This window comes from Patagioenas fasciata, chromosome 2 (assembly GCF_037038585.1).
Source record: "Patagioenas fasciata isolate bPatFas1 chromosome 2, bPatFas1.hap1, whole genome shotgun sequence".
Classification (NCBI taxonomy): domain Eukaryota; kingdom Metazoa; phylum Chordata; class Aves; order Columbiformes; family Columbidae; genus Patagioenas; species Patagioenas fasciata.
Genome location: NC_092521.1, coordinates 77,933,745 through 77,957,986, shown reverse-complemented (window position 1 = coordinate 77,957,986; position 24,242 = coordinate 77,933,745). Strand labels below are relative to the sequence as shown.

At 37.3% G+C, this 24,242-nt stretch overlaps 1 protein-coding gene across 15 annotated transcripts in view; it reads left to right on the top strand.

Moving 5' to 3' along the window:
- The window catches only part of CTNND2 (catenin delta 2), a 650,551-nt gene that overhangs the window by 47,378 nt on the left and 578,931 nt on the right, over positions 1 to 24,242 (top strand). Inside the window, exon 1 of one of the 15 annotated variants that reach the window (XM_071804467.1) lies at positions 12,162 to 12,180. The exons of the other annotated variants lie outside the window; for them this stretch is intronic. Within the exon in view, the coding sequence (XP_071660568.1) occupies positions 12,177 to 12,180 (4 nt within the window). The 5' untranslated portion in view covers positions 12,162 to 12,176. Of the gene's footprint in view, positions 1 to 12,161; positions 12,181 to 24,242 lie in introns of those variants that run through there. 15 annotated transcript variants of the gene reach the window in all.

Genomic DNA, 24,242 nt, shown 5'->3' with positions numbered 1-24,242 from the left:
AAACGTACTGTTTCCCAAAGCTGTAAGCTCAGAGGTTTATATTCGACTGTGAATAATGAACCAGCAAACAGTACACTCATTTCTAATTTTAGCATCCTTTATGCAACTGCATTGTATAGAAAACGTGCTAAAGGCTTTAGATGACTTTTATCTATCTCTGTATTGGAGGTCTCCATAGGATATATAGTTTTCTGGTTTAGTGTCAATTTCTGTGCACAAAATCATTCTTGGTGGTCCATAACATCCACATGTAATGTCATGTGGTTCAAATCAGATTGTATTTTTTTATTTGTATGCATTAATTAGAATTGCTTTTATTAACAAGGAAATCCCCTGCCCCCCCAAAAAAAAAAAAAACAAAAAAAAAAACAACAACCAAGCAAACAGCAAAAACCAACATACCAACAAAACCAATAACAAATCTGAAAACACAAACCAAACCCACAAAAATCAAACAAAAAAAATGAAACACAAACTAAAGATTAAATAAATAGACTGAAATGGTGTAATGAGAATTCGTGGGAATAGTTTGAAACCATTTGGAGAAAGAAAATGAAGTGTTCTGAACAATGTCACCTTTCACAAACAAAGTATGTTCCTGTTGAATAATCAAATGCTTGTTTTAAAATATTTCTGGGGATAATGACATAGTTTCAGTGGTGGAGTTGATGAGATGCTTATGGCAGACAACTAATGCCAAATGAAGATCTGCTTAGTGACTAATTCTTATGAACCAGTTCATATTATGAACATGTGCTAAATGGCAAAATAGCTACCAAACTCTTGAGTGTTGCTGGTACGTGAACAGGTTGATTTAGACAACAGGAGACATTTGAATGTATTTGCCACTAAAATGTCTTCACTGTCATTTTTTAGTGAGGATCAAATATGATGTTGCTGTGCATAGGAAGATGACTTCTAACTGAAGCAGATGTGGTTGTGTTGTCAGTGTCTAATAAATTATGTTAAATTAGCCCTAAATAACACAAATCATGCTCTAGAATGTGGGTAAAGGCACAGTGAAGCAATTGCTTATGGAAGATGTTAGTAAGTCAGCATCATAATTCTGTATGTACTGATTGTCAAAAATGTGACAAGTTTCAATAACATAGCCGAAGTCAAAATTATGCGGGAAGAAAACTTTCATTTTGGAAGCCTGTGACTTTTTTTTAGCACCAATGTCTGGAAGGGTGTCAATGAAAGAAGATACATAGTAAGTACTGGGACACATATTAAATAGTTTTTGTTTTGCATTTAGAAATTAGTTGCTAGAAGACTCTGAGAAAATCCACTTGTGTTCAAAACTAATTTAAGATGGTTGTAATACTTGCACCTGAGGGGTTGTATCCATTTTACCTGTATCTACAATTATAATTGTATGCCTAGGACTCGTTCTCTGAGATTTTGTGCAGGGCGAAGATGAGATTTTTTTGAAGTGCTTTGGTGTTGTGGGTTTGATTTTTGTAACATAGTGGACATGTCAGTCACAAGGAAATGAGGACCCTGTGTGCTACTCACTCACCTCAATTGGAACTTCTACCCATGGCTGGGTGTGTTTAGTGGTATTTTGGAAAAAGGAACCCTAAAAGATTTGCGAATTACAGTGGCGCGGGTTGAACATCCTTCCTAGGTCACATTCTTTCACTTTTTTTGTCCCTTCAAATGCAGTTTAGGATAAAAGTTATTGAAAAAAAAAAAATATTTGTTGCTAAACGTGGCTGTATCTTATTCTGTAACTTTCTGATGCTTCAAAGCTGTGAACATGGGAATAGTCGTGGTTGCCCTTGTATGGAAGCTGCTGTTGTGTCAGGGCTTCAGTTTATTTTTCATCTTCCTTCTTGATGTCAAATATGACTGAAAACAGTGACTTATAGAGGCTATTGCAGAAACATTGTTAGAAGAATACTTCAAGACTGCACAGTCCTCAACCTGTCCGAATAGAGAAACTGGAAATTTTTTTTCTGTAATTTTTTCTTGATCTTGATGGCGACTTTTCCGTTGCAGTGATAAGATACGTACTGATAGGGCTAACCATTACTAAGCATCAGCATAGCTCGCTAGCTATACCACACGAGAATGTTTGATTTCTAATATCGAGAAATAATAGCTAGGTGGTTACATTTATTAGTTCATTTCACTTACCTGTAATTTGCATATGAGCTTCCCTTTTCCTATCTTTGTGTCTATTGGTGTTTCCTTTTTTTTTTTTTTCTGATGTTTAGTTGTTTCCTATTGTGTTAAAACAAGTTTGAGGAATTGTTTTAATTGACTGAGACGTCAAAAAGAATCAGTGGGGCTGCTGGCATGAGAAAGACTTGCAGGAACAGACTTTTAAATAATATTATAGAGAAAAATCTTGGAAATTCATATTCAGAACCTAATTCACTTCTCCTTGTTGTCTACTTTCTCTTCCTAAACATTTGGCAAAATTATTGTTCTTTCATCAGCAATTGCTTCTGTTCTTCTGTTGTTTCTAATACCTGGATGATCATCAGGAGGTATTTCCTTATGTCTTGCGTTTTTATGTATGTGACATATACTGCTGTGGGACTTGTGCTTTAAATCAGAAACTGCTAGTCTGAGCTGCCAGGTACTGCACAGGTGTGACAAAAAGTGTTCTTGTGGTTTAGCAGGTTTTCTTAGTCTGTTTGACAGATGGCGTGATGAGACAATAAGCAAGGGGATGAGATTATATAATTAAAAAGAGTTGCACCTTTCAGAAAAAGATACTTAATTTCAGGAATTTTCTAGGAATTACAGTGGTGGTCTTCCCCCCTCTATCTTTCTTCCCCCCTCTATCTTTCTTCCCCCCTCTATCTTTCTTCCCCCCTCTATCTTTCTTCCCCCCTCTATCATCTTTCTTCCCCCCTCTTTCCCTCCCTGACTCAAACTTTTTAGCACTCAAGGAAAGCTGCACAATGATGGTGGAACTGTTGCTTTTCTTCTTTTAAAGCCATTGCAGATCCATTTGTTCTAGTAATACTAGTTTGTAAAACAGTTCAAAAGGGTTTTCTCTGCCTGGAAAAGAGAGCATTTGTCTGTGAAATAATGGAAGAGCATTAATTTCATAGCTGAAATGTGAATATATAATTAATATTTCCCTATTGCCACTATAATAGAAATTAAACAGTAAAACAAAGCATTTTCTCTGTGAAATATAATTGTAGAGAAAAAACAGTGCTGTAGAACTGGCGGATTGAGCGTTTGTGAGAAATTTCCATTTAATTTAGTAACCTATGTTATTTTATTTGGTGAACAAGAGGGATATTGCTATTAATGAAACACATGAGGAAAATAAAAAAAACCCAAACTATTAATTATCAAATATTTCAGTCAAACAAAATTGAGTTTCCTGAATGCTTTCCTTTTCCCTCAACCTAGAGTAAGTTACACTTTCGAGAAAATGTAAATATGTGTGATGGCCCCATGTTATTCTAAATGGTGGAGAAAATTTTGGGGAAAAATGCCCTAGGAGCTTCCCACTCTTCTGTGTTCCTTGGTTCTGGGAAATACTCTTCTCCAGAAGAGATGTGCATGCAGATCTGCCTGTGCAGAGATGCACCATTAGGGCGGTGTTTGGTACATGTCTTCTGGCTCATAATATGTGCTTCAGGTGAGGGTAGGAGTTGGCACACGCTAAGGTAAAGAAATAGAGAGCTAAGGGGATAATAATCTGGTTTTAGAATTGTGTTTGTAAATGCTACTTTCATGCATGGAGGAACATCAAGACTAAGAAACAATAAGTTGATCTGTCATGAGAAGTAAACAGATTGTACTTCTCCATGTTTACCTATTCTGAAAACAGATACAGAATACTGAAATTGCTCAGCTTTGTGGTCAAGACTGTATTGTATGGAATGTGAGTTCCAAAGTTTTAGATAGATGTGTTTACTTCTCTGTAGGAAAAGTGATGGCTTATCTTCTATATCAATACATGATTTTTGTATGCATACATTCAGTTTATGTTTTTAATAAGATATCATTGCAACTCATTACCAAGATAAAAATGCGTAATTTCTTTCTTTTGCTGTTTTGTTTAAATATCTACTTCTTTTCCTGTTGTAAAGAAGAAAAAATCTGAATAAACAATTGAAGCAAAACCTGCTAGCGAAGAGATTCGGGTTTCAGAGCAGTCAAGGAGTTCTGGAATACCATCCTTAACTGCATGCCCAAAGGGAAGACATCTATTGAAGCAGTTTGGGCAGGATGAAGCTGTAATACACTGCAGACCTCATTATGTTTTCTACTTGATTTTCAGTGGGATCAGGGTTTTTTCACTCTTTACTCTGTTTTGTGAAATGTTGTTTTTTTTAAAGACCACCTTCCTTGTGGAAATTAAGGTGTTCACTGTAGCATCTCTTGTAATTTTTGCCTGGGTGTATTTTTACCTTGTTACAGCTGGGATTAAGAAACATACAGAATGGGGGGTGAGAAGAGAAAAACAAACTTTGCTGAAGTTCGCAGCTTCTTAAAGTCTCATCATTTTTCATGATACTCTTTCATTAAGTCTATGAATTTGTTGTGCACATCTATTTCCAGAAATAAAAAAAAAAAAAAAAACGAAGGAACATTGAAATGCAAATAGTCCCTAAATTCCAGAGCTTGCCCATTCTCCTGAGAGATTCAGCAGCATGGTCAGGAGACAACAGTCATCATCATTTTTATGTTGTTCTCTTCAACAGTTTTACTGAGAATATTATCAAAAGCATGTTGTCCCTACTGCTCTCTCCTAGCAATTTAGGGAGTAAGAGCAGCCATGGAGACAGGTGACACAGAGACTTGTGTCCTGTAGCTGGTTTTGCAGCAATGGCATTAAAAGGGATGCTAGATCCACATTGTAGTGATGGATTTATGTTAAAAAAATGATAATTTGTATTCATGGTGTCATCTTGAAATAAAACAAGGAGTTACCAGTCTGCCTCAAATGATGTCTAATGAAAAGATTACTCATTGCTCCTTAATGTATTTAAATAGAAATATCAGTAGCCTAGGCTTCCATTAGTTTTGTTATATGCAATAGTATACAATTATCTTAATATTGTTTTCTTGTTCTCTGGTGTAGGCTTTTTAATCAGTTGCAACAGGTAAGGAAGGGAAATCTTATAAATTAAATGGGTAGAAACTATACATTTTAAGTACTGTTGTCTAAGAAGTTTGGGGAGGAGGGAAGCAGTACTGCAATTTCTTCAACTTATGTATGACAAATCACTATACTGTTTAAAATTGATAGTACTTGTGTTGTTTCTTATGAGTCACGCTCGTACTGTGAATAAAGTCTTCCTTGTCCAAATGCACTTATTTAACAAAAGAGAGAACTTGGATGGACAAATCTCAGCTGGAAATTTGACTTGCCCATGAAGAACAAGGTGTTGTGTCCTGCTAACAAGCTGTGCTTGGGAAGATGCTGGGGGAAAAAAGCAGAAGGTGTGAAGTGAGAAGTGCCGGGGGTGGAACACTTGACCTACTTCTAGGAGTCTGTTGGCTGCATCTTGTTCCTCCTGTTTCCTTTCTGTTCCACTCCTTTTAGTGAAGAAGGTGCTCAGGTACTGTCAGTGCTACTGCAAGCTTTCATGTTCTTGTTGGAGTTCCTTCTCCAGCTCTTTCTGCTGCCTCTGTCTTTCCTGGGAATTGTTCTGCTTATTTGAATGTAGTGTAGGGATGCTCGTGGTCTTTATTTTGAAAGTGCTTCAGGATTTAATTTGTCACTTCTTTCATAAGCCACTACTTATGTTATTTTATGGATATAGAAATCATTATCTGGGGAGCATGGAATTTCATGTGGTGTACTCTCTAGCATTGGTATGATTTGGTTGAAGGGTATTGATAGTCAGTTCAGTGAATTTGGAAGAACTCTCTATTCTCAGAGTGGGCCTTCTGTCACAGGGAGTGAAATTGATGGATACATTTCCAGTTATGAATAATAAGAACTGGAAGTGTGTAAGGGGGCAATTCTCTGATGGGTTAAAGGACATTAAAATTTAGATTAATTCTAAAATTTCTGTTAAGTGACTTGGTTTTTGGGGTGATACTTGATGCTGTGCAAAATATTTCCCATAACAAATACTAATTTTGAACTTGCCTGTGTTGCTGCCATGTATAGAATTGGGAATTAAAAACAAACAAACAAACAATGAATTTGTCTTTCACAGCTGAAAAATGAACTTTCTTCTTGGTAACTTAGTAGTGTAAATTATCTGAGATTGTACTTGTTTTGCAGAACAGCCCTCCGCAATTAATCAGAAAAAATACTTTTACTAGGAAAAATTTAAAACTCTCTTGATAGTGTATTTGGACAAGTATTTAGGAGATTAAGGAAAACCTAGAGTGTTAATATTTGTTACTCCCATTTTCTGCTTGTAGTTAAGGCCAGAGTAGTTCAAGTGTGTGTGGATGAACAGATCAAATAAGCAGAAATAAATTCAACTTCAGAGGCATTGTTCCATAATGGATACATGCATCATGTATAAAATAACAGATATATATTTTTATTCATTAAGAACTTAATGAATAAAAATAAAATTATTAGTTCATACGGGGAAGGGTCACTTTGTTAATTTAGGTTCAATCTGTGATGTAAATGTCAAAAATATTAATTGTTTCTGCAGATGGAAGATTCAATAGGTAAAAAACTACTTATGTGGCAGGCTGATACACTGTTACTGATTTCCACAATAGAGGAAGGAATTAGTCTTCCTGAGCTAACATACAGTTACTTAATCTCTTAAATTTGTAATTCTCTGAAGGGAACTTCAAAGGCTGTCAGATACTGCGCTGTGCATAAAAATCCCGATATTGGGATAAAGACAACTCCTGAAAGTTAATTTTCAGTGTGTTTTTAGTATTTGGTATGCATTTCAGTATTTATTTATTAATTATGAAGATTCGTGTTATGAATTGAGGATTTTTATCCAGAGCAGGTACACACACGTTTTTAGTGCAGTGAATGCATGAAAGCATCAATAGTTTTTACACACACTGTAGCCCTGTATTACATTGGAGTGTGTCAATGCAGTGTGCATCCCTTCTTTCACTGGTAAAGTTTTGTTTGGTGGTGGTTGGTTTTTCTGGCCAGCAAGAGAGGAGGTACAGGGAGGGGACAGCGATGCTACTGTGCCAGTTACTCTGCCACTGTGAAGGGAGAGCAGGAGAGGGCAGCATCCTTGGGAAAGTAACAGGGCTGTGAGGTCTTCATGAATACCAAAATCAGAATCTATCCAATCACAGTTATAGTGTTGCAATACAGCTCATGGAATTTGTAGGTCAAAGAAGCACACCTAATGTGTGAAGACAAGAATTTATTGTCCGTCTAATTGAAGTTGTAGGAGTCTAATTAAGAAGAGTTGTTTTAATTGGACTAATAATACCAGGTTGTCTTCGACTCAAAAAAACTCATTAACAATATGTTTAAAGTTGTTATTCAGAAACATCCTTGCATTGATCTGTTTTGTGTCATGCCTAAGGGTGCAACATCCCCCTGGGTCCTGAGATCAGTGGTGTTAGTCTTCCTCAAGGACATTGGGCCAGGGGAGTGTTGGCATCCTTGGCTCTTCTCTGAGGGTGGTATGGCACTTGCTGTGTGAGGGGGAAGCTTTCCTCCCCCTCAGTCTCAGGACTATTTGGGGCTGTTGTTATATGTTTGCAGACTGTTCAGCCACTCTTTTCTAAATGGCTCACAAGGGCTGCTAGTGTTACTTAGACCTTTATCACAATATGGTTAAAGCGCATCATGGCAGAGTCAGCATTCAGCTGTATCAAGGGAAGTTCCTGCTCAACTATAGAAAATAGGCCATTGCAGAGTTACTGTCCAGCTATAGGACAGTCCTCCTGCCCCCCTCCTGACCCTTACCAATATGAAGCAGACCTGTGACTATTTAAAGCATTCCCTGGTGAAGCCCTGGGGCCAGAGTTGTGGAGCTGCCCATGAGCTGCAGCTGTGAAGAGGATGGGCATGGTGGGGCACAGCACAAGCACCATGCAAGCTGAGGAGAAGGCATGCTCGAGGAGAGGATGCCACAGGCAGATGCAAAGAAAAGGGGACTTCACATCAGCGATGGACAGTCTGTCAGGAGATGTTACCTAGCATTCCACATGCAGGTTTAGGAAGACCATTTGTTAGCCTAGGTCAGGTAGTAGCAGTTCCAAAGTCTTTTTTTGTGCCTTAAGCTTATGAATCGACCAGGCCAACTTGGGCACACAAGAGAAAATCAAAGGCTAAAGCACATGTTGCTATTTTGGGCATTTTAAATCTTCAACTGCGCTTTAAGCATCTAACTTTAAAATGCCATTGATTTTCATTAGAAAGTTTTGTAATCTGTTTCAGAATTGTTCTCTTAAAAAAATAAATAAATAAAATCTATGTTGTTAAGGAGTTATACCGATTTCCTACTTTGGCCTCTTTCCAGTCTTATAAATTGGAACTTAATCAGGGCTTCCTGAGCTGAAATGGATTTTATAGAGAGTAACAACCCATTAATCAGATCTTTTGCTTAAATAAGTCTTTAATTGCAGCTCTGTACGATGTGATGGAGGAAAAATCTTGTGGGTTTCTTTGTGCTATGTCTTAATATCGACTAATATTTCTTTTGTGAGAGAAATATATGAAGAACTTTATTCTTTCTTTTTAAAGGCAGTAGAATCAAATATGGATCCAAGTTTATTTTTCCTAACCAAATGTAATTTAAGCATTAACAGATTTTTTTTTTTCTTTCAAATGGCTGTCAACTGTGTGTAGCAAACTTGATTCAGTAGTTCAGAGCTCTGAATTGTTAGAATAATCTGCTTTAAGAAATTTTTGAACCTTGTGTTAAAGCTTCCTTCTCCCCACCCAGTCTTTTCCAGGAGGTGGGGGCAAGTCTACCCAGCTGAAGTATGAAAATGAGACAAGTGTCCTTAATTAAACATGACTTAAATAAACGTTGTTCTAAGCAGACTGTGTTGATTCCCCCACATAATATTATAGCCATCTTTCTTTCAGTCTCTGTATCTCATTGAAATACCTGAAGCAGTTTTTCTCTTCTAACTCTTATGTAAGCTGTCTTTAAAAAGTCTGCGGAAGTGTCTGTATCAGCTATATTCTGTTCATTTTCAGATTTTATTTGGAAAGGGCACAGCTGAAAATATTCCCCCTCTCCCTTTCAACAAGCCTGTGAAAATGAGAGATTGAGAGGTGTCATGGTATGTTGCTGCAGATCTGCCTCATGCAGTGGCTGATTAACATAAGCACTGCTCAATGTTGCATAATCACTAATCCTTGTATAACAAGGTGCTTGTGCTGCTATTGCTCCTACGCTTCTGTCCTCCCTGCAAAACTATCTTATTTTCAGAGTTTTAAAGTGAGTGACCATGTTATATCTTTGGGACAAGGGTTATCTTTCTCAGCTGTAAGTCCAGGGCCATCTAGGGGGCTTTTGAGCTTACAAATAGTGATCAGACTGGTCTATATTGTTCCAGCCTTGAGACCTATAAAGTGGTGTCACCATTTTTAATCTATTTGAGCAGCCTTTACAAATCCATTTGAAAATTATGCTCAGTTCTGAGGTGGACTCAATTCTGAGTTGATGTGGCATTTCTCAAGGAAATGCAGCATTTTGTTGATAGCGCACCATCGCTTCTATTGATGTGTCACTTGGTGAGCACAGCAGTGACATGGCTTTCCGTGGCATTTTTTTCTCTGCAGCTCAGGACATCACAGTGTGTGTTGATACAGTCAGAAAGTAGAGAAGTAGATTATTTAAGCCTGTCTCAATAATAGCTTGGCTACCAGTTAAATGTACCAACCAACAGCGAGATCTCCTGAAGGCTTGCTTAGCTGAGTGGTGCTCCAGGCACATGTTGCAGCAGCTATGGATTTGTTAGTTGTGAGTGACCAGTGCAAGCTCAGGCCATGTCTTCTATATGTTAGACAGATTTATGTGTAGCTGAAGCTTAAGTGCAGAAATCCTTACCTGGAGTTTGACTCGCTTCAACTGTTTATTTGGACTAGACAACAGGTTTGACAGCCACTACCTGGGTATTTTTTCCCAGCTTTGCAGGTATTAAAGTGTAAAAAGCTCAAATGTGTTACAGCAGACATTTAATACATATGGCCTATAGATTTCTGACCTATTTTCTGACCAAGGAAACAGCTGGACTTTCTCCTTTGGTAGTAACCAAAGCATTATTAAAATGCTAAAGCTAATTAGCTCCCATCCCAGATCGCTTTATCATTCTCACTTGGAAGTACTGGTCTTTAAAAAGAGGATATAGGATCTTTATTTAATTGGTTCACCATTTAACCACAAATTAGCCAGTAAATTTGTAAATTAATAACTTTCAAGTTTATGTTCCAAATTAGACTTACCTAAGGAGTATTTGCATTACTTTATGCAGATAGAATAATTACCTTAGCTAACTAGCACTCAACAGATTTTCAGTTTAGATAAATCTGTTTAAACAAACAGAAAAGACTGAGTGAGAAAACCTTAAATGTTCTTTAAATCTCAAAATTAAAATCTTGAGGATCTTAAAAATTCCTTATATCTATTCCCCACCCCCAGGGTATGTAAAAATGGCCTTATGTAGCACGCAGACAAAATCAAGTCTATTTTCCCCCTTCTTTGTCAAGAATCTTGAAAAACTGACATTGCCCTAAATCTTCCAAGGGTTCTGCATCCTTCCAGTCAATCTGTTCTAACACCATACCTTTGTAAAGCTTGTAAACATCAAGTTAAAAAAGAAAAAAAAAAAAAAAATGCTGTGTCTTGGGAGTTTTTTGGCTGGATATATGATTGTAGCTATGGAATGTGTATTTGCAACCAGTCACTTAGTCAAGGAAAGAAAAATTTAGGGTCATTAGTAGAAGACAGAAATTATTGCTTTTTTTCAGAGGTTAAAACCTAGAACTGATTAAGGTAACGGATAGTATTGGGGGAAGACAGAGGGGTTGGGGTTTAAATGTTTCAGTTAAAAGGAAGAACAACGAATAAACAAACACACTCCCCCACCCCAAACCCCACAGCGACCAAAGCACCTCTATGAGTTTCAGAAGTCCGTACTCTGATCCTATAAGGAAGAGACAGAGAAGGCAGGAACAAATATATTTCTGGTACAACAGATATTCCGTATGTAATTGTTTGTTCATTTATTTTTTCAGAAGAGTAGAAACAGTAATTTATTTTTGGCATGAAACAAACTCAAAATATTCCAGTGTAGGCTTGCAGCACAAACATTTGTGAAAGACACTATTAAGTTTGAGCATATATATCAGAAGATACCACTTAGCCCTAGGCATGACCTTCCTTTCAGGGAGAGCTTTTTGAAATTAGTAGTTCTTCTCAACCTTCCTTGAGACGTCTTAGAGAGCAGATGGGTTACTTTACATATTTGTATCACAAGGGTCAGCCTGTTAGCTCCACTGAAAAGGCTTTTACAGAGAGACATTGGACAAGACGCATGTACTGCGACCTTTAGAAGAAGATGGTTCTCTTTACTATAGAGTTCTAAGGGGCTTGGCTGTAACTATTGACACCTATTTCTAAGGTCTACATTGTGATTTTTGAGCTAAAAAGGCTCCTAATGATATGCCTAAATCGAAACATCTTTGTGATGTGAGTGTAGCAGTAGAACATTGCTGACCAGTCTACTGTAGACTGAAATCTAATTTTGTGTTCCTTTGCAGAATGAGTTATGCTGGCAAACTGGCAACTCTCCCTATGTAACTGCTGCTACAGTGGGGGAAGTTTGTTGTTTCCATGCATTCTGTCAGCTGGTGGAAATAACTGCAGCTAAGAGACATTAGTGTGAATGCTCTCTGATTTGTTTTAGGAATTCTCCATATGTGCCATGGTAGTGAAACAGGATTTGGTTTGGGGTAAAGAACTCGATGCGTATGGTCTGCTACTGTGATGTGTATTTAGCAAGACATTCAACTGAGGTTAGTGTGGAAGCTGATGGCAGAGCATTGACCTATTCATGCATGCTTTCACAGAGATGTCAGTTGAGCAATTTGAGTTTTGTTTACCCAAAAAGAATAATAAAAATGCTTACGTTTTCCCTGTTACAGATTGGTCACTGGACTCTCGTCTGTGAATAGCAGCACTGTTGTCAGACCCTCTGCAGTCAAATTTCAAATGTTTTAGTGCCATCAGTACTGATGTGGGGCCCACCTCTGAAAAGTTACATCGGGCAGTGGATATAAGATGAGTAAGATGGATTCTTTTCTACTACCATCCAGAGGAGAACTCCAGGTTATCTGTAGAAAGTTTATTAAGGAGATGAAGAAAACTCATGAGTATGGAATTTGGTGATGAAGACATTATTTTGAAGCATTGATAATCTGAAATCATAAATTACTTTGCAAAGATACTATCTTTAAATAGGAAAAGTTATATAACATTTGACAGAAGGGGTATTTAATCCTAAATGAGCTTTTTAAGGAGCTATTGAATTGCTGAATAACACTGCCATGGAAAATGTTATTAATGGAAAAAGATGCAAGAGGAATGAAGTGGGGTGGGAGCTTGGAGGTGAAAGGAGAAGGTCAAGACTGACAGTTTGAACTAGGTAGCAAAATTGAGAAGCAGTTGTGTGAGGCACTGCCCATGCACGATGTTGAATCCCATTCACTCAAAACACACCCCATAGTTATTTTCACCACCTGAGAGGAAGGCTGGCTGCCACTTACCCTGAAGGCGAGTGCCTCCAAGATTGAGAACTCCTGAAGGGTGATGAGGAGCAATACAGAAACAACAGTGTTGTTTTGTTACTCATCTATATCGTGGACCTCTTCAGTCCTTGGCTCAGTTTAGAGCGGCCTTGCAGCTCCTGCTGCTTATGTGGTAGTGACAGTTCCTTGATAGCTGTGCAGTTGCAGAGCTGCTTGAGTATGTCATACTCATTTCTTCTGATGGCAGGAACTGTTATGATGGAGACCAATTTTTTTTTTTTTTTTTGGATCTCTGTCGGTATACTTTGTCTTTATATACAAAGAAATGAATATGACTAATCACGCAACTAGAAAGTAAATAAAATTCCTGAAAGCTGTGTAGGAGTCTATATGATTTTAAATATGTAGTTCAGCAGAATGTAGAAAATAAATGATATATAAAAAATTTATCTTCTCATCTTCTTCTGTATAACTGTGAGCAGTTTTTTCTTTTTCTGCCTTCAGGGGTAGTTAAGAAATGCAACGTGGGTTTTTTTCACTGGATTTTGTGTTTCTATATTTTTCTTGGAATGTGTCATGATGAATTACACTTTGCTACAAAATTTAGTGCTGTCTTATCTGTGCTGCGTTCTTAATGTATAAATAGCATAGTCCCACTGAAACTAGTACAGGTTTGCTCTGAAAAAGCAGGGTAACAGCTTAATGAAACCTGGCTACTGGAGTCAAGTCTGTAAACAACATTGCTGCCTGGGTTTGTTTCTCTCCACCACCTTCAAAGTGTTAAAGAAATTAGCTTCAAGGCTCCAGTAACTTTAATCTGGAAAGTGAACTTCTTTTCAAATGTCCTCTACTTCGGTGGCTTTCCACTGCAGAGGCAATATAGGTGGCTACGGCTTCCCATCTGGTTATCAGTGCTAAACCTACTTGAGATCAAGTGACACACAGAAAAATGTGATCCCTTTGCACTTCCAAACAAGGGTTACTTGAGATCTGAATCACTACATCTCCAGAGGCCATTTTTGAATGTTTACCCTCAGGATTCTGTTTCCTAGAAGATAGGTCAGATAATACAGTCCTTTCCTTTTAGTATCCCACCTTGTAATGTGTTGGGTTGATATATTTTTTTTTTCGTCCTTTTTGAATGCACCCGTTTCTAGGGTATCTGATGTGATCTATGCTGACAGCCAAACTGACAACAGCAGTGTAAGGAGGTGGAGATGGCCATAAAGGAAAACAGATGGCAGGGACTGGAGTTTGCTAGAAATGTTGAAGTGGTTCTTTTTTGGGGGTTCAGGAGAAATGTAACGGAAGGGCAAATTCAGCAGTGTACAGCAGTAATTTTCCTGATCCTGTTGAAGACAGACTAAGCCATGTTGAGCACCATATTGAAACATTAGTGTTTTGGAGTTTTTAACTGTCAGTATAAGAACTGTATTTTTTTTTATAGACTGCTGACAGATGAAGTCTGTACATTTCTACCTGATGACCCAGGGCTGAGCTTTTAGACCAGGCTTGTTGATTTTATACAGGCATAAGAATTTGTCTTCTCATATCAGGTTATAATATCTGAGCTGCATCAAAGGAAGCTCAGATCACAGAATCACACCGAATCACAGAATGTTAGGGATTGGAAGGGACCTCAAGAGATCATCTAGTCCAATCCCCCTGCCAGAGCAGGAACACTTAGATGAGGCTACACAGGAATGTGTCCAGGGACATCTTGAATGTCTTCAGAGTAGCAGACTCCACAACTCCCCTGGGCAGCCTGTTCCAGTGTTCTGTTACCCTCACTAAGAAGTTGTTTCTTCTCAAATTGAAGTGGAGCCTCTTGTGTTCCATTTTGAACCCATTTCCCCTTGTCTTACTGTTGGTTGTCACCGAGAAGAGCCTGGCTCCATCCTTGTGACTCTCACCCTTTATATATTTGCAAACATGAATAAGGTCATCCCTCAGGCTCCTCTTCTCCAAGCTAAAGAGCCCCAGCTCCCTCAGCCTTTCCTCATAAGAGAGATGCTCCATTCCCTTAATCATCTTTGTTGCTCTGTGCTGGACTCTCTCCAGCAGTTCCCTGTCCTTCTTGAACTGAGGGGCCCAGAACTGGACACAATATTGATTGAACATTAGGAAAAGGTTCTTCACTGGGAGGGTGGTCAGTCACTGGAACAGGCTCCTCAAGGAAGTGGTCACAGCACCGAGCCTGTCAGAGTTCAAGAAGCATCTGGATGATCCTCTTAGTCATATGGTTTAGTGTTAGACAGTCCAGTGAGGAGCAGGATATTCAACTTTGCTCTTAGATGTCTAAGATGCTTATCACTCCCTTCCAGTTTGAGATACCCTATGGTTCTCCAATTTGTATCAGGAAAAAAAAAAATTGCAGATACAGGTAGGTATTTAGACATTTAGGCTATTCTACTGAGTTTCTAGTCTTGTACATTGAAACACATTCAAATTAAGTTGAGTGGACATCAACTTGGAAAGGCTAGTTATCGTTGCTCATATCGAGTTCTTCAAGGTGAAGAATACAGTGTGTATTATTTTTGTGAAGATGTGAGGCTTGGCTTTTATCTATTGCATTGTATTTTCCAACCTAGTTTGGCTTAATTTTTACATGTAATTCACATTTCACTAGATGTACTGAATGTAAAACTTTTCAAGTTTTTACTTGAAGGTTAAAATAAAAATGAATTCACATTTATGGCCTAGCTAAATATTTTCCAGGTTATTAAAAATGTTCTGACTGTGCTAAGGGCCATCCTCCTTTCAAATTTACCATATTGGAGAGACGAGTGAGAGGTTGCTGGCAACTTCTTCAGTTTTTCTCTGTGCAGTCAAGTAGCTTGTTATCTCTTAGTACAACATTTAGTAGATAAAAGCATTAACAAATGAGAACTTCTGTAAACAAAATAAGCAGCAGAGATAGAAAGGGAGAAGTGCCGAAATGGAAATAGCTCTTGTTTTTGTAGTAGGCTGGATATCAGGTTCCCTGTTGATTACAAACATCTGAAAGTGTTGGACAATGTGTGTTTACTACATGACTAATATTCCAACAATACATGGCTTTTTCAGAAACACGATGGAAAAAGTAGGCAGCAGTTTGACAACTAAGTAAATGTTAGCAGCAATGAGAATAGAACCCCCAATGCCAAATAGTAATCTCTCTTTGTTTGGACACATACTATCTGCCATTACTTTGCCCTAAGCTAGTAGGCATCCTCAGTCTTTTCTTTGCTAGTAGTCTCTTCTGATCCCAATTTCAGAAAACTGAAGTCAGTTATTAGAGTTAGAAGACCTTTGAATTTTTTTTTTCATGTGTCTAAGGATCTTAGTTGGTAAGCTGAAGTGGTCCATGATGGATTTCTATATAGTGAAAGGCAAATAGTAACGCTTTGTGAGAGTGACCTGAAAATGTGTTAGATCTTAATTGTTTCCTTCTGATTTCAAATTCAATCTTTTCCCATTTAAAAATCACCAAAATTAGTCTTATAAAAAATCCCCAGCCTTCCAAGACCATATACAGTATCATATCTGTATAAAAACTACTTGAAAGAATTGAAAAAGGAAGGGTGAAGTCCATCTTGTTTATCTCAAATGGTGAGAAATCCAATTGCACTGTAACCTGCTCTGCCAACAAAAGTAGTCTGACTAAATCGAAGAGGGTCATAAAACATGAGAAATGTGACAGATTGATGAGTAGGCTGAAAAGGTTTATCCTGTAGAATGTGGAGGCTTGGGCATGAAGACCATCATCAATCTGTAAAGCAAATCAGATAACTAGAGAAAAATGTGAACTGAATGTGGCATAATTTAGTCATAAGAAGTAATTTTTGAAGGGTTCTCATTTTTTTCTGTGAAATCATTATGTTTGTGTTGGGTTGAATAAGTGACTTTCATATCGTGTTGTCAAAGATAGTTGTTGTACCCATTCACTACAAAAATGTGACTTTTCTGTCCTCATTGTTTCTTATCAGTGCCTGAGTATTATTTCAGGATACAAGACATGATACTTTCTGTGGAAATTTATCTCTTGTGCGTTTTCTCTGGGAGAACCAGAACCAGGACATAAGAAGGACTGGAAGCAAGGTGGGGATGTGGGGAAAGGGGGGAACAATGATAAACTAGCGAGAAATATTTTGCAGAACTAGATGCCATAAACCTTAATGATTATTTTGGTGGTGGTGATATTTGTTGTACTCCAGTCCTTGGGGATATTCCTGAGTTTCAGAAGGAGACTAGCCTCCTTACTGTTAAGGACAGTAATTTCATACAAGCCTAGATAACCATTTTAGTGGTCCTGTGTGCCTGTGGTATGGACCCTTTCTCTTGCTTATGGAAAAAAAAAATAAACCGATCATTTAGCATTTCCTGTTCATTTAGTGACTAGGGATGTCACATCAGTAACTGTTAGCTTTTATGGGAGACATGTCTATATTATTTGTAGCTACTTGAACATTTATCTCAATTACCTCTATCAACTAAGTATAAGAAGCTAATTCTAATTGACTGCATTTAATGCAGTGTCACCTGGAGGTGTCTGTATTGCTAAATTTAAACATAAGCAAAATGACTTACATAGCCCAAGAGGAACTTCAGTGCATTTCTTTTCTGCTCTGCTTAGCCATTAAAGAGCAAATCTCTCGAGATTAACCAGGTGCAATATGCTTCTACTCACTTTTCTGTGTAGCATCAGGTATTGGCCGGTGCTGGAGGCTGCATGCCACATTTCACAGCACAGCAATGTGATCTGTTGTGACAAATCCTGCAAGTTCTTTTGGGGAAGTGGAAAGCTAGTCTGCTTTGAACACCGATGCATTCTCCACAGATTGTGTTTGTGGGTTTAGTGGCATGTCTATTTTTCTACATCCTGCTTCATAGTAGCAACATTTCCCTCTCTAGCTTCTGGTCTAGAAAAATTCTTCCAGTTTTATGTTACCTTACATGTCAGCATGAATGCAGTTTAAAGGATGTAAGTACTTAGAAAGAAAGCAGCAATGGCAAGGAAAAACAGATACAAACCAATGAGGAATGCATAGGCAGGGCTACCAAGTTTGCGTGCCTATAGACAACCTGTTTATTAGGGGAAAATGAAGCAGGACCCACTGAACTATAAGAAGTTAAGCAAATACAATGAACGTAAGCTTGGTTTCATCACTCCACAGTTATTGACTGAGAAGCCCTCCAGTTAACTTGTGTCATGTTTTGAAAGGCAGTCGTGTGACAATACAAATGCCTCCTAGCTACATAACCCAGAAATGGGAAAGGTGACCGCAGGCACCAGAATGTGCTGTGGGTCATCCAGCTGGAAAGCAGCTTTGCAGCAAAGGTTCTGGCATTCTGGTAGAGACCAAGTTGAATATGAGCCAGCAATGTGCCTGTGATGCAAAGGCAGTGAATGGTATCCAGGGCTGCTTTAGGAGGAGTGTTACCAGCAGGTTAGGGGAGGTGATCCTTCATCTCTGCCCAGCACTGGTGAGGCCAAACCTGGAGTGCTGTGTCCAGTTCTGGGCTCCCCTGTACAAGAGCTCCATAGACATACTGGAGAGAGTCTGGTGAAAGGCCACAACATGATGAAGGGACTGAAACACTCCTCCTAGAAGGAAAAGCTGAGGGAGCTGGGACTGTTCAGCCTGGAGAAGGGAAGGCTCAGGGAGGATCTTATCAATGTATAAATACCTGAAAGGAGGATACAAAGATGAAGCCAGTGACAGCCCCAGAGGCAATGGAAACTAACTGAAACATATCAGGTTCTCTCTGAATATCAGAAGGTATATTTTTACTGTGAGGGTGACCAGGTACTGGAACAGGCTGCCCAGAGAAGTTGTGGATGCCCCATCCCTGGAAGTGTTCAAGGTCAGGTTGGATGGGGCTGGTCGAGTGGAAGGTGTAACTGCCCATGGCAGGGCAGTTGGAACTAGATGATCTTTAAGGTCCCTTCCAACCTAAACCATTCAATGATTCTGTGAATAAGTGGCATGACTACTTCTTTATTAATTTTCCTAAAATCTGTGATTTCAGATCTTTGTTATTAAAATTATCACATCATCGTATCAGAAGAAAACTGTACTATTGTGGTATTATCATGATGGAACAAAAATACGATTTCCTTTGTGAAAACGAGGGACCACATCAAACAAATCAAGAGCATGGGGGATGAGATGTTGCAATATCAGTCAAATCAGTAATGAGTAACAAAAGGGAAAGAATAGGATGTTAGACAATGCAGTATTTAAGGCATTCTAGCTCTGAAAAAAGGAATAGGGACTCCATTTTTAGAAGGATGACTTTGCAAATCTTTCCATATGACTGTTTTCAGAACAATGCTTCAATGTTTTCAGAACTCTTATTGAAAGAGGGAGCAAAGGATGTTAAAAGAACTGAGGATGGGGATGATGGGGATAATTTCATACTTTTTTTCTATCTGATGTCAATTCAAGGAACATGAAAGCATAAAGGCAGCTTGGATGATAATTACAAGATGACAGAAATTAATCTGTATTAAAAATAAAACTTTGTAGACTTTACTTTTATGTGAGAAAGATTCAAATTCAAAGTGTAGGCTGTTGATATAGTGAACATTATCTTGTACAGTTCTCTTCCCTTCTTATTTCTTTTCCTATTGCACTATGGACTTAGTTTCAAAACTTTTCTCCCCATCCCCACTTCTGACAAGTTCCAATAAAATGAATGCCAGATCAGACACCTCTTTATGAGAGTAAAATGTTGTATTGCACGTCTTGAATCAGTGCTCCATAACTGTTTGTAATAGTGGGATTAATATTATTCATGCTTAGTCTAGTTTTAATTCCAGGATGATGTTCTCAAACATTCATAGGAAAGGAGGTTGTTTTTGTCTGTTTTCCTCCCATCTCTTCTTCTCCTATCAGTTGAAACCAATAGTTCTTTTCAACTGTAAAGACACAGAGGAATTTTAAGTTAGAAAAATTACTCATTCTAAATTGTTTTAAGTATGTACAGACATGTGTTGGATATGTATTTTAGGTAGTATCATCTGTGGGTTCACTGTGTCAGTAGCATAATGATCTATAAAACAAGATGGTCTTTATTCCAAATAGTGGGACCATGGGTTCTTTTGTTTCCTTTTTTAAGACTAGGTGCACTGAATGTGAAAAATGAAAGTGTAACATTAGCAATGAAAATATGATACGGAGTGCAATAAGCGTCAGAACTAGGTGTCTGGAACTTTTTTCTCCTTACCTCACACTTAAGAGAATAGGAAAACCCAACAGTTGTAATTAGCTGGTATTTACAGGGGAAAAAATATAAAGATTATCAACGGAAAATAAGTGATGTCAGCGTTCGCCCAGCAGAGAGTCTGGGTTGAGATAAAGAGTGGGGGAAGGGGAGCAGGAAAACCTGATTTTTGAATGTTGTCACAGCCCTGCTAGAGTGAGATCACTGGAGAAGCACATGGACTATTGGGAGTTATTTATTTATTTATTTAGCGTGTTGAGCAGTTTGTGAAAGATCCAGGTGACTCATGCAATGGTTTCAGTCATCTACCCATGCTCTGACAACATGGCAACAGTTAAATGTTGGTGGGGATGACTTAGGACTTTTCCACTTGTTAAAATTAAGGAAAAGACTAGACCACAAGCACAAATATCTTGATCTGGATGGGATCTGTTCCAAATGTTCAGGAGGGCCCATGACTCAACAGGTACAAGATAAACATAATTATTTCTACTTCAGAGAATTCCTTGGGATATTACCTGTCACCTTGCAGATTATTTTACTTAGGGTTCATAGTTGAAAGAAACAAAAATATTGTTGGGTACCGGTTTTTCCTTAACCAACCAATCAATGTTTTTTCCCTCATCTCTCCAAGACAGACATTGCTTGTTTGTTATTGCACTTACTGAACTTGAATCCAGTTAAACAGAGCAGATTACTGTTATATCTCAGAAGAAATAAAATGTGAATTGCATTATTGTTCAAAGAGTGCATTCTAAATCAGTAAATATCTGAAACACCTGCAATGAATCAGGGATTCCTGCTTCAAATAGACCCAATACTGGATCCACAAGTTTCCTTCTGTTTGATGATAGAATATAATGCTTTGCCATAACTACTTTCTATGGTGCATAAATTATTTTAAGGTATGTTTATATGGGTAAATAATCATCAAATATTTGTTCTTAGGGTAATGGGTTGTTCTGTTCATTGAAGTAGTACATAAGGATGAAACAAGTGCAGATTAGCCTATATGATGTATGTCTCCTTTAAAAACCAACCAAAAAAGCTCAAAAGCATCAACAAGAAAACCCCTAAACCAAAAACCTCCAAAATGCCTACATTTTAGCCTCTTATTTATCTTTAATCTCATCTAATCAGCAGTTCAGATCTCCTTCAAGACTGTGCCTTCATGGGGTTGCACAGCATATTGCACATGTAGAGACAGAATAAAGTAGGCTTAAATGTAATCATTTAACTTTATTTTCTCGTGTTGATTTTTTTAAAGTTATGTGAAATGATATTTTCAGTTTTATTACTAAACCATAACCAAAATAATCTGAAATTTAATAAATCTGATATTTATGCTCACTACAAAAGAGGGATCTTTGTTTACTATGTTTTTTATTAAACTAAAAATGATTTTATATGTCTTGGGGGAAAAAATAACTGGAGCTTGAGTAATAGTGTTATCCTCTACTGAGATGCATTTATTTTGCCCAAGACTTGAGAGTCCTCCTCAAGAAGAGTTGGATACTTATGTTCTAATTTCTCTAAGGGCACTGCAGACACCCAGATTCTTGTAGCTTTGAGCATAAGCCTCACTTTGTCCTCATTTTGTTGTTTTTTTTTTTTTTTTTTTTTTTCCAGACTGGAAATTATTCTAAAAATCTGTAAATGAAGCAGAAAGTCTGAGAAAGTCTGGGACATTCTTTAACCTAGATTTTTTTTTCCCTTCTTTTTTCTTATTTATCTTTTTTTAAGTCTCTTTTTTTTTTTCTTTTTTTTCTTTTTTTTTTTTTTAAGTGCAACAATAGGGTAAGAAAATTGTTACAGAAAAATCTTTTGCGGGAGACAGTTTCAGGAAACAGGGAGCTCAACCCAGTTCACACAGCTGTCTATCCTTGAACCATTCAGAAAACATCTAATGCAGACACTGTTAGATTTTTAAAGTAAGATGTCTACTGGTGAATAAACATCCCGTTTAAACTGCTGGTGTGGATGATCAGCCTCTTTGTTAAAAGCTTGAAATGGATTCAGAGTATCAATCTAGCTGTTTTTGTGGTCCACCTCTTAATCTAGCAGGTACAGATAGTATTTCTATCTTGTTTATCTGTTCCTGTGTATTTATGGAGATAAAGATTTTCTGTAACCTACTGGGCTAGTGATAATGGATTTAAAAAGGCTTTTTTTTCAGTCTTGAAGTGTTCCTGTGGCTCTCAGTGCGTCTTCTGTGTACTATGGGTATCAGAACGTATCACATTTACCATATGTTTGACATTGGGTTTATTAACTGTCTTTTCACTGTCATTTCAGTTCATAGGTGTTATCTGTGTTCTTTCCCATTAAACAGAAAATTTCACATCTGTATATACCTGGCAGTTTTATATCCATTTAGTGTGTACTATCGTGTCTTTCTAGATCGATTTTCATAACATTTCAATGGACTTGAAAGTATGTGCCCTTAAAGAACACTAACGTTACTACTGCTTTCAGTCAGGGAAAATTGTCTTCTGTTCTCTGTTCCTTATTTAATATAAAATGTTATCTTGATAGACATATAATTACTCTGAATTATTTTATCAATAGCGCATTTACAGGGGCTATTCTTTTTATTCAGCCTACTTAGTATCTTAAGAACAGTTTTCAGTAATTTCACTTGCACAATAAAATTAAATCTGCTATTCATGGAAAAATTCCAAGTGGCATTTTAACTTGCACATACTAACTTGTACAGCTATTTTTTGTTTTATTGACTGATCTATTATATAGAATTGGTATGCCACCCTGAGATTGCTTTGCATTACAATTGCAGGTAGGGATTTAGATCTAGGTTCAGGATTATCTCAGGGTGTGAAGGCAGGCTAACTTTACTATGGGAATACATGACACTATCTGTCCTGTCTTTGGGTAGATAGAGGTTATACATCATCATTCCCATGCTAGTAATTTTAGGTACATAAGTCCTTCTGTAAATCTGGCACACTTCCCTTTGCCTTTAATATAGCTTAGTCCTGTACATATTGAACTGCTTACATCTGTAAGGTTATAATCAATACAGTTTTTAGTAAAAGTGATAACACCTGTGATTTGTCTCATGTTCCATTTGTAAACTGGGACTGCTACACAAATAGAAGTTATGCATTTCACATTTTCTAAGTTTAGAAAGTAATCCACTCTTTGTAAAGGATTGAGGTCTAAGTATAATAAAATTGTTTAAAAAAATTCATGTATCAGTATTCTCGAGGACATTCAAATACTAGACAACACTGAAATAACTGAAATAAAATTCTGGGTGTTAATCTGATAATTTAAACTGTAAGAGTTTTGACCAAGGGTCCCAATCTGTATCCTGAATTGCTTCTTTTTTTTTCCTTCCTTCCCCCCCCCCCAAAAAAAAAAAAGCCCTTTTATGTAGTTATAAATGAAACAGATGACATAGTCATTGTATAATTCTGAAGGACAATCTATTTCCACAGATCAGAGCCTATACCTATTCACAACTGGATGCATTATATAATTTCAAATAATGATATTTTTTTTATTATTATTTTTTGTTTTTCTTCAGAACATTTGTAGTTTGTCAGATAGTTATATTTTCATTCCAAGTCATCAGTTTTCAATAATATTTCTGGATGTATTGTAGCTTTCCTGAACAACCTTCTAAAGTCAAAGAAACCCTCATTTTGACAAACGTTCACAGCAGAAAGATTATATTAAGGTAACTTTTTGTTTTCCTGATTAATATGTAAGGTTTTTCAGTTCTTGGTCATTTACTGACTTTTTTTCTTATGGTGGCAGAAATATTCTCAGCAATTAGTTAATGTGAGTAGATCATTACCACAGCCTGAAAGTGATGTTTAACATTGCTGTAATAGAAAAAAAATCAAAGAAGAGGGTAATAAATGCAGTAAAAAAAACTTTTTCGTACTGATGGGATTTTTTTAAAGGTTTATTCTTCTATTTTGTGGACAAGTGTTTTGTTTTGTTTGTTCTTCTGAAAAATTACTCAAACTAAATGATCTAATACTTTCAGATTTGTACTTTTTACTAGTTGTAGTAGTTAACCTACTGAAAAACTTTTTTTCAAAAAAAGGGAGGATTTAGCACTTTAGGTATGTATGTTCTTAATTTTTGTTTGCTTAATTCTTCATTTATGTACACAATTTAGTAGATAGCCACTGGAGTGATGTAGTTTTTAGCAAAGTAGATGAGCTACTGCATTTTGGATTATTCAGATCCTGTTTGAGACATATGATTTTGTTTTGGTATATGGCTGACAGCAGTGAAGCATTCAGGTAACTCATGGAGTAACAGGCCTGTATTGGTTAACAGGCTGTCCTCTTATCAAACTGAATGCATAATTTTGCAGTGTTTCCTTTCTCCGGTAAGAGATTTTTGCTATTGGATT